The sequence below is a fragment of the Macaca fascicularis genome, chromosome 7 (genome assembly GCF_037993035.2).
Source record: "Macaca fascicularis isolate 582-1 chromosome 7, T2T-MFA8v1.1".
NCBI classification, from domain to species: Eukaryota; Metazoa; Chordata; class Mammalia; order Primates; family Cercopithecidae; genus Macaca; species Macaca fascicularis.
Window position 1 is genome coordinate 118,746,989 of NC_088381.1, and position 10,490 is coordinate 118,757,478.

At 44.8% G+C, this 10,490-nt stretch overlaps 1 protein-coding gene across 33 annotated transcripts in view; it reads right to left on the reverse strand.

Moving 5' to 3' along the window:
- NIN (ninein) overlaps window positions 1-10,490 on the reverse strand; it is a 108,982-nt gene extending 98,492 nt beyond the window's left edge. For 23 of the 33 annotated variants that reach the window (XR_012415783.1, XR_012415784.1, XR_012415781.1 and 20 more), the window contains exons 1-3: window positions 10,331-10,490; window positions 9,796-9,849; window positions 1,289-1,492 (exon numbers count right to left, since the gene is read on the reverse strand). Coding sequence is in view for 23 of the 33 variants with exons in the window: in XM_073997373.1 (XP_073853474.1) it covers window positions 1,289-1,471 (183 nt within the window). In the remaining 10 variants the exon portion in view is untranslated. Of the gene's footprint in view, window positions 1-1,288; window positions 1,493-8,789; window positions 9,260-9,795; window positions 9,850-10,330 lie in introns of those variants that run through there. The other 10 variants (XM_073997369.1, XM_073997371.1, XM_073997366.1 and 7 more) reach the window with 3 other exon arrangements.

Genomic DNA, 10,490 nt, shown 5'->3' on the forward strand with positions numbered 1-10,490 from the left:
ATGCGGAGGAGCAAATGGTTCAATCTTCAAAGCTTCATTTTAAGATTATTAAAGGAAGATTTTTAGCTTTTTATGGGGACCACATGTATTTATAGACAGCTAACCCTCCCTCCCCCATGAGAGGCCAAGAATGGCTCCAGTTTTTGCAAAGAATTCACATTTTTTTCCAAGTGTGAGTCCCATTTAACATCACATTCATGTGCCAAGTGCCTGAGAATATCATCTTTTGCACATTAATTTCAGGATGATGGCTACTCCTGTCTGTCTTAGCTTACAGAAAGCCAATATACGGTACTATATCTGAAGTCACTTACCTCCCTTGTCAGCTAAAAGACAGCGAAAATGAAATGAAGAAAAGGAAGTTCAGTCATTAGAATAAAGTTAAGCCTCACGACTGCTTCCTCAATTTATACGTGATAAAAACCAGAATGAAGCAACAGAGTGTAAAAAGTGTTGTCCATCTTTCTCTCTAATCATTCTAAAATCCAACAGCAAGAGATCTGACTCAAAGCCATATAAACAAAGCTATTGATACTAAATAGCTATTAATTATAAACAAGGCAAAAAATAAAAGCTATTAGTTATAATTATGAGAATGGAAGGCAATCTCAGGTCATGGCAGATCAAATATCCACCACTGGCAAGAGGAAAAAAAAGACCCTCTCTCGCTCCTTACTCATATCTGTGACTTGATCTATGGTAATAACATGACTATTTGTCGTCAAACACAGAGGCTAACACTGGCATGCACACACACATCCCTGCTGGAAGCAAGTCATGCTGGGTTTTAAAGGAACCTGCACTGCATTTATTTACCCTGCTGTCTTATTTCCTGAGTAGAAGGTTTAATTAATGCTTCACCCAGAAATAATCCACAGAAGAAATAGCTTCATTGGGAGTAAAAGTCATAACAATAGCTTTCTTACTGCATTTTCTTTCTCTTCAATGGAAATCTCACCCTCCTCCTTTCTGTCCCAGTGATGAATGTGGAGTCAATAAAATAAACTACAAAGAACAAGACAAAAGTTGGAAAACATCCTTTCATTATCTGTTTTTCTTTATCTAAGATGCTCACTGTACACCATAACTCCAGAGCACAAATTAAAGCAGGCCCTTGTCACCCTAGCAAACTGGGCTGTGATGCCACATCCATTACATTCTTCTTTTTATCATGTAACAGCCAGGATGCTAGAAACAAGTTGCAACATGTGTGGTCTGCCCCACCCCCAGCACCCTGGCAGAAACCGCACCCCACTTCCCACAGCCCATGTTCTTCCCCAGACCTTACCCTTCCCAAGAGGTTGTCCTGAAGTAACGTCTGCTGCAGCACTGGGGCCACCTCCTCCAAGCTCAACATGTGGCAAAGGTCGGTGAGTTCTTCCTGCCCCAGGGACCCTGTGCCCGTCGTGTCAAAACTGTCAAACAGCTCCTTGAGTCGGGCCTCATGCTGGTCCTGCTCCACCTCATCCATCCCATAGCCCACAGCGCTCACCTGTGCAGGACAGAGACAAGGACAGGTTGTGGCAGCCTCTCCAGTCCTGCTGTGGTCACCCCCTGGCACATTCCCCTTCTCTGTACCCCACCAGTCCCCAGGGAATGCTCAGGAATACCCAGTTTCTGATGCACCCCACAGCAAGACCTCTGGTCTCTGCAGGACCAGCCCTAGCCAGTGACACTCCCACATGCACTCACACCAGGGCCACATACACAGGGCTAGATGGCACTGGGAGCAACATTACCAGAATGATGGGGTCATGTACAGTAGGAGACACCCTCCTCTCTTGCCTGGTTCTCAGGCGGACAGCCAGACTGCCAAACTCAAGGCTGAAGGTAGTTCTCTCCCAGCTCTTCTAGCCCAGGATTTTAAGAAGGTGAAAAGCCACTTAGACCACAAGACTATTCAAGTGAACTAACTGTTAGCAACAGCAGACTGTATGGTCAGAACTTCCATGCTAGCTGGCAAGCTTTAGATAACCTGCCCCAATGTTGCAACTGATCAGCGTGGCCAAGCTGATTTGTTCTACTTCATTCAGCGTAGATGGCCCCCGTCATAGCTAGACTGGAGGGCTGCAGCAAGAGGCTATGCTACAAAACCACCTCCCTGTTTACATGAAACCAAATGCCTTTTACACGAGTTCCTCAAAAAGCAACTCAATTAACTTCACTGGTGCAATTACATGAGGTGTGACGGGAAGAATATTCCCTGAAGATTGCTTTAGTCCCAGCGAGTTTTAGGTAATGCTTAGTTGCCTAGAAAAAAGGGAAGACACTATTTCAACCTTTCAGACAGTGAGGTTTAAAGGAGCCACAGACTGGTTTATATGAATCATACAGCATCTCAGGGAACCTCCACTCACTAGAGCATCTCACCTCTTTATGCCTGGTTAACCTGTCTTCCGTCTCTCTCTCACCTACCCATACTCCAGGCTTTCCACTTTGCCACCTTCCTTAGGATCAGTAAAAAATTGGAGACATCAAAAACTGAGTCATTTTTGTTAAAAATATACATCATAAAATTCCAAGGAGCTCGTATTTTACAAATGAAATCTTTTTTTATTTTTCTTTGCATGACAATTCATTTTTAATGTGCTGGATTTTCCGATGAAAGCCTGAAACCTGCACATCTGAAGGTGCCTTCACCATGACGCAATGGATGCCAAACACAAAACACACCCTTGGGACGGTGACCTCAGCCATCTGCAACAAGGCTCTCCGAACCAGTCCCTTGACTATAAAAAAGCAGCAGCTTTCACTAACCAAGCGTCTTTAATCCAAGTCAACTTAGAGAAAACTAACTTAGAGGTGATCATCCGTACAGCAGATCATTACAACACGAAAAACGTAAGCTAAGATGTTGAACACAGCCAGAACTGAAAATAAAAGAGCTTTCTAAAACAAATCAGCGTTGCTCTAGGTTGTATTTGCTTTCTTTCCATAGACAGCTGTTCAAAACTTGACAAGCTAGAACAGAGCCATGATCTTGCCAGAGGTTTCAGCAGAACTGGGTGGACACAGAAGATAAATGTGAACAGCTCTGCCACACAGCTCAGTTTTTACTGGGGCCACTCATTAAAGTAAAGCAACATGGCACAATTTTGGTCCAGGTTCCTGGTCTTGGACAGGTCTCTTCTAATTATCAGTTTTTCTGTTACTAAGGTGCTGCAAGCTCTGGCTGTCTTCCCAGGATTGGTCTGCTGGGTTAACTAATCACTATGTAAATGTTTTCAAAATAAGTTGAGAGTGTTATATAAACATCAAAGCCTCAGAAAAGAAATACCAAGTTGTTATGCAAAGCCACAGGAGTTAAGAATTTAGACAAGGCCAACACTTGGCTAACGAGATTCACTTAGAGTTCACCAGTTAATTGTCAACTAAGAGCTGCTGAGAATCCCCAAGGTGCTCGGGATTTTCAGTGTTGGTAGCTCTCAGTCTCACTCTGAGTTTTACAGTCCCCTGGGCTGTTATCTGACCGATTTCATAAAAGCAAGACTCTTCTTTTGCTTGATTTTGCATATATGTTTAAAAACTCAAAAGTGAAAGGATTCTAACACTTCCCTTTTTAAAAATTACTTTTAAGGGGCGGGGATTTGTCCAACGAAAGAGAGGAATAAAACACTTATGTACTGAGAAGTCCTGATCTTATCCACAGTGTCGAATTTGATATACTATCATGACCGACTCTTTGGGAGGTCATTGGATTTTCACTAAATCAAACCTCTTTCATTTTATGGCAGCTTTCTTTTCTTTATCTCTTCATTTCATCTCCTTCCTTCTCAAAACACTGTGCTTGACTGAAGGGGAGAAAAGCACCACTCCTGTGGAACAAATGCTCACGCTGAAACATCCAGGAGATGTTACTCATGGTGAAAAGTTGTCAGTGGTACAGAAGGCATTTTTACTGGTTGATATTATTTCCCAAATGTTCATCAGTAATTTCATGTGCAAGAATTTTTTTTTCTCCCCACTTGGCAGAAAGTTCTTTAATGATAAGCTCCACGTTCCTATTTCTTTTACATCTTCCCCCAAATGCATAGTAAAGTCAGTCTGTTCTTCACGCCAGGGATTCAGCAAATATCATGGATTGACTTCCTGTATGGATCACTCCTTGAGAGGAAACGTACCCTTAATAAGGTCTACAGAAGTGGGCATATGAAAACTTTGGAATGTCTATTTCTTCCACCAACACACCTCCACTTCCTCCACCCTATCCTTTCTCAAAGGCATTTTCAGCCTTAGACATAAGCAAGAAGTAGAAAGCCAACACCAACTGCCAATCTGTACCGTGCAGCGCTGTCTGAAGTTTAATTCCATAGGCTAGTAATTAAGTAAATGGATTCACAAACTTTGGCTGCATTGTCTTGCTATGGGATGGAACTTTGGAGGAGAATCTATACTAAAACTTTTCTCAGGTCCCCTCGATTACAGCATGAGAATAACAATGTGCATCTGGAAGGTTTGTTCTGAGAGTTAAATGTGGCAAGCAAGCGAGAGTGGCTAATCCCAGAGAAAGCTGATACAAGAGGGAATTTAAGATAACCAAGAGAATATCTGCAGCTGCAAAGGAGTGGTAAACTGAAGAGGAGGTAACAAGTGAATCATCTACAGATCTACCTCCAAAGAAGCAAAGCAGGAGATGTGAAATGCTGTAGAACAGACTGAGAATGGGCAGGGAGTGTACTATGTACATAAACATCATTATATTACTAAATGATAACGGCAGCAGGTAATGTTCAGAGCTTCCTCTATCTTTAAAAGCAGGTTATTGATAAATTTAACATCAAATAAAAGCAGAAAGTTGAACTGTAATTCGGAATTACTTCTGAACATTTACTATGAGTCTGGCCTAAACTAAGTACTTTATGTATATTATCTCATTTAATCCTCCCAATTCTTAGAAGTAGATATTCTCATTTTCTCCTGCAAGATGTAGAAATTGGGGCTTGACAAAATTAAGCAACTGTCCAAGGATACAGCACTAATCTCCTTGAACAAAATGGAGGTGGAGCCAAGATTTGAACTCTAGTGCGACGCTCAATTATATTATCCCTCAATCCTACACATGCACACAGAACACATGAATGAGACCTCTGAAATGATGCCATTGGCAAACCACTCATCTCCACCTTTATGTGTCAGCCGGTTGAACAGTACTAAGCAGCAGAAATCCCCACAGAACACTCCATGGCCACAAACTCTTCCAAATTGGAATTGAGAAGCAGAGTTCCTTCCTCCCCACCTCCCTCGATCCATTTATTGAATAATTATAGCCTACAAGGCACCAGGGATATACAAATAGAACACATATCCCCTTTTTTTCTAAAGCAGCTTTGGGATTTAGGGCATGAAAGAAATAAATTCTTATATAAAAATGATCATGAAGCGTCCCATATCTTCAATAATGGGCATTGTCTAGGAATTGATAATTTGTAAATTACTTCCCCTAAATAAATACTTAAGTATGTATAATCTGTGCAATCCAATGCTTTTCAGAGTCAAACCCTAACTGGTACCCACCAGAAGCAGGAATCTTACTCAGAGATTAAGAAAGTTACATTTTGAGTGAGAAATTCTCCAAATTGCAAAGAAGAACTCCAGTGTTATGAAGCCTGCCATAATAAACCTGGGCCTCTCCTCAACATCTACCTTTCCAATCAAATTGTTAGAAGGCTTTATGACTCTTTTGGAATGAAAAAACCAGTATGGGCAATATTTTGGAGTTCTAACTGGGGATGGTTAAATACGAAGCAGATGCACAGAACCATTAATCAAAACATTTACCACTCAATAACCACCCATCATGACAATTATTCTGAGCATTTTCCTTCCAAATAACTCAAAATAAGGCTGCCAAAATGCTGCCGACTCTGACAGTAGTGTTCATTACCCCAGCTGATGAAATCACAGTGCCAAATAGGACTGCAAACGAAATAGGTGGAGGTGTGACCAGAATCATGAGTGGATATGTGGATTTATGAACTTTTCAGTGTTCAACCAAGCTCCTTCTCACAAGAAAGGAGCTTGTGAGAATGACACCCCAGCTAAAGGGGACGTCTGTTCTGGGCCAGAGGAAGTAAAAAGGGGACAAAGTCTTGCAAGTGAAAACCAAATAATGAATATGCACAATGCCAGAGCCCCTAGCCCAGGCCTTTTATTTCCCCTCCAGATGGTTCAGCAGCTGAGGAGCTCTGTGGAATGTCTGCATGTCCCCTCGGCTCAGCTGCTTTCCTTGAGAGGGCATCATAATAGATGCTTTTGGACCTGTGTGCAGACATAGCTGTTGGGGGTCCACAGACCAGGCAGTGACAACCAGCGACTCATTTACTTACTCTACAGCTGATGTGATGAACACCAACAAACCCCACTTGGGCAAAACTCTCCATTTATGCCTCTAGCTTTCACCATTTGGCAACTCGGAGCCTAATAACGCCAATGATCAAATTAAAGTGTTTCTTTTTATTCTCTCTTTTCCGCAAATACTTTAATTGGCTGCAAAGATTTTCAGGCTCACCATATTGGACTAATTTCAGTATAAAGGAAAGAGTGACAAGGATAAATTCAAGTTTAGTAAAAGCTCAATAGAAAAAGCAGTTGCAGCCATTTATGAGTTTATATAGGAGAATACTTCTGCCAAAAACTAGTGCTGCTTAGCAGCAAACTGATTACTGTCAGAATGCCTCCTCTCTGCTCAGACGGTGTCTCACTCCTAACTGGATACCAAAAGCACAACAATATCACTCTGAATGAAATCATGGTATAAAAATATAACACAAAAGCTTAAATGCACAGGAAAAAAGTCACATTAAATAAATTTGAAAAAATGCCCAGGAATGGTGGCTCACGCCTGTAATCCCAGCAATTTGGGAGGCTCAGGCGGGTGGATCACGAGGTCAGGAGATCGGGGCCATCCTGCCTAACATGGTGAAACCCCATCTCTACTAAAAATACAAAAAAAAAAAAAAAAAAAAAAAAAGCCAGGTGCGGTGGCACGTGCCTGTAATTCCAGCTACTCAGGAGGCTGAGGCGCGAGAGTCGCTTGAACCCAGGAGGCGGAGGTTACAGTGAGCTGAGATCCCACCATTGCACTCCAGCCCAGGAGACAGTGAGAGACTCCATGTCAAAAAAAAAAGAAAAAGAAAAATAACAATCTTTGTCAACTACACTATAATATTTAACTAAGGGAATCCTACTAGCATTTATTCAAAAATGTAAGCAAGCTTTATTATTTTGCTATTCTGAAGGATGTAATAAACCCATGCTTTTGTTCAAGCTAATAACTGGTAGATTACCCCATCAAATAACTCAGGTTAGCTGCAGGAAAAAAAACCCATTAGCCTCGCACAATGTGCATTCAATAACCTGTAATCAACTACTAAGTAAATTACAGAAGCAGAAAACAGAGCTTTGTTACTTTAAAAATAAAAAAAAAGAGTTTGTTACTTAAAAAACAAAAAGAGAAAGCTTATAACAACTTCCACTTCTTGAGCCATATTGACTCACGTTAATTTAGGATGCCTGAGGCTATGAGTATGGTACCCTGAGGTGTAACTGAAGGTGATCTCTTCTCACGTCTATGAACAATATTTTCCCAACTTTGTTTTTAAAGTGAGCATTAGGGTATAGATAGATGCTTTGTAATTTTTCCATCCAAAAGCTTGAATAAATGGTTAATTGCTGACTTAAATTGCAATAAAGAAGTGTCCTAATTTCAAACAAGGATGCTCACTTTCAGAATCTCATAATCTTTTCAAAATTCTATTTTATTCATAAATAGGATAAAAATCTTCTTGCAAGCTTCACTAAGTCTCTCCATAAGCCCCTGCCCAACAGATGCAAGTTCAATAGCCAGAATTCAACCCAGATAATTTATTGGCTTACAAATGAATTGGCATCTATAAAAATAAGCTTTCTAAAAAGGCTTTACGCTGTTTAAATCCTTCGAAAATGCTCTAAGCTTGCCCACCCTTTATCAATGTAAGACTGATAAAATGTATGTTCCTTATCATAAAATGGAAGCATCAAGATTGTTGAAATGTTAGTTTAGAAAGTCATTTGCAGTGACATTTAAAACAATTTATTTAAACATTTGACTCATGATAAGAATACTGCCTATTAAATTAAGATTGGCTGTTCAGAATTCACTGGAGCCCTATTCTCCCCCTCTGTGACAGTTAACATCTTTTGATATTAAGGGTCATTACACATCTAAAATTAAAAAGAAATAAGAAAAAAGAACCCCACGCCATTCTGAGCAAGTGCCTGTTAAAATGACTGATCCTCGACATTTTAATGCAAAGACTGTGAGTATGATGGCTTCCTCTCTGTTGCCCCCTGTGAAGCCTTTCTCTGTATTGGCAATAACTTTGCCGATGTCCAACCCTGTGGAACGTTCATATGACCTACCTTTTCCCCACTCTGCAGAATGCTTCGCTCTAAAGAATCACCAGAGAATAGGGAAAATAAACAAATCTGCAAACAAATTCCCAGGCAGTCCACATCACCTCCCAAAGGACACTGACAACAGCTGAAGAGACCACAACACACAAACTCGTTTTTCAGCCAGCCTGTAATGTTCCTCCTATACACACTCTGGAAATCCTCACAGCTCCCTTCAACTCCAGAGCAGCAGCCACCAATATTCCAGGTCAGCCACCTGTATAATAAGCTCACCACGAGAGAAGACTCAAGGTAAAATTAAACTGACAGAAAAAAGCAATGTTCCTTGTTAGATCATCAAGCCTCCGGAAGCATGCAAACATATGTGTACGTTACGGTGTTTAAGGCGACCCAACTGAGAAACGTCGTGGTTCCAGGGGCTTCCCTCATGTGTCAGGATGGACTTTATCAGGATTCTCATCCTACAAAGCTACCACGTCAGTCACAAAAGACAACTACGCAATCTGTTTCGATGCAATAAATTCAGGAGTTGAGCTGTATGGCAAGCCCATCTTAGAAGTCCTCAATGCCAGGAGAGGATCTGTTCTAGTTAGGTGCAAAAAGCAGATCTCATAATATCCAAGTTGTCTGGAAACATGATATATGGCAGGGTAGTCTTTCCAGCTCCCATTTTGTTGGTGCCTTCACCTCGGGTTGTCAGGGCTGGGGTTAGGGAAAATGCCTCTTTCCGTCTCTATCTCTTAACTTCGCAGCGAGAGCTGCAAGCAGAGACTGTTCTCATCACCTAGTGTCCTGTCAGGGGCCGCTTCGGTAGCTGCAGAAGCCTAGCCGCTGGAAGCTTCCTTCCCGGACACTCCACACCTCCAGGCCACACCTTTCAGGCAATAACCAAACGTCATTTTGTTCTTTCCCCTTCTCCTAGGCATTACACCGGGAAACTGTTTACGCGCATCGACCCCACACACCTTCCAAAATCTCCACTTTCCGGGCTCCAAGCAGCTCTCTGCTACCCAGACAGCCCAGGCTAACACCTCGGGTTTCCCCACGCAGCTTCCTCTTCAGCGTCTCAATCACAAGACTGTGCGGGCGGCACATGCCAACGGAACCACCACCCCTTCTGCTCCCTCCGGGACTCAAGTCTGCTCTCGGACAGCGCACAGAAGCGGCTTTCAGCTCCGGGCAGGCGGCCGGGGCTTCAGGGGTACTGGGGGTGCCCAAACTCAGGGGTGCCGCCGGACGGGGAAGCGGAGGTGCGGCCACAGGACGGGCGCGCCTCCCAAGTCCCTAGCCACCTGCGATGCGTCCTCAACTCGCCTGCCCATCGCCACCACCAGAAACCTCAGACACCCTATTGTGTGGACAGGCAGCGCACTCCCCCCCGGCCCCGCCGCCCTCGCCTACCTTCTGTCGGTCTCTCCGGAGCGCCAGCACAGCCGGCCGCCCGCCTCCAGCGCTCTGCAAAGCGAAGGAGGACGCTTTGTTAGGGCTGGAGAAGCGGGACAATACTTCGCAGCCGGCGCCGCGGTTCCGGGCGGGTGTCCTTCAAAAGGACGCGAATGGGGACCCGCGCGAGCGTCATTTCCATATGTAAGGGGCCAGGGCTTACAAAAGCGCTGCTCTCGGGGGCCGCGGGCTGCAGCGCGCATCCTCCCCGCCCCCGCCGGCCCGCCCCCCGCCCGCGCCTCCGGGACCGGCCCCTCCTCCCGCCTCCGGAGCCGCCCCGTCCCCGCCTAGTCCTCCCGCCTGGCCGCCGCTTCCTCCCGGCCCGCAGGGATTGCGCTCGCCCAGGCCCCGGACCCCAAATGGGAAGCCCCCGCGTGATCTGGTGCCCAGTTCGCTCCGGGCGCTCAGGGCCTCGCCGACGGCGCGGGGGCAGCGCGAGGCCTCCGTGCACCCCCAGGCCGTGGGTCCGGGTCCCCGGGGTTGCGCCACTTACTGCTTCCCGGTGCTCAGGCGCCCCGCGCCGCCGCGGGAACCATGGCCGCTGGCGCACTCCGGGCTCGGCGGCGGCGGCGGCGGGACGGCCGCGCCCAGCGCGCTCGGCTGCCGGCTCGGCCGCGGCCACCCGGAGCTCTGGACGCTGGGGAGGAAGGGCC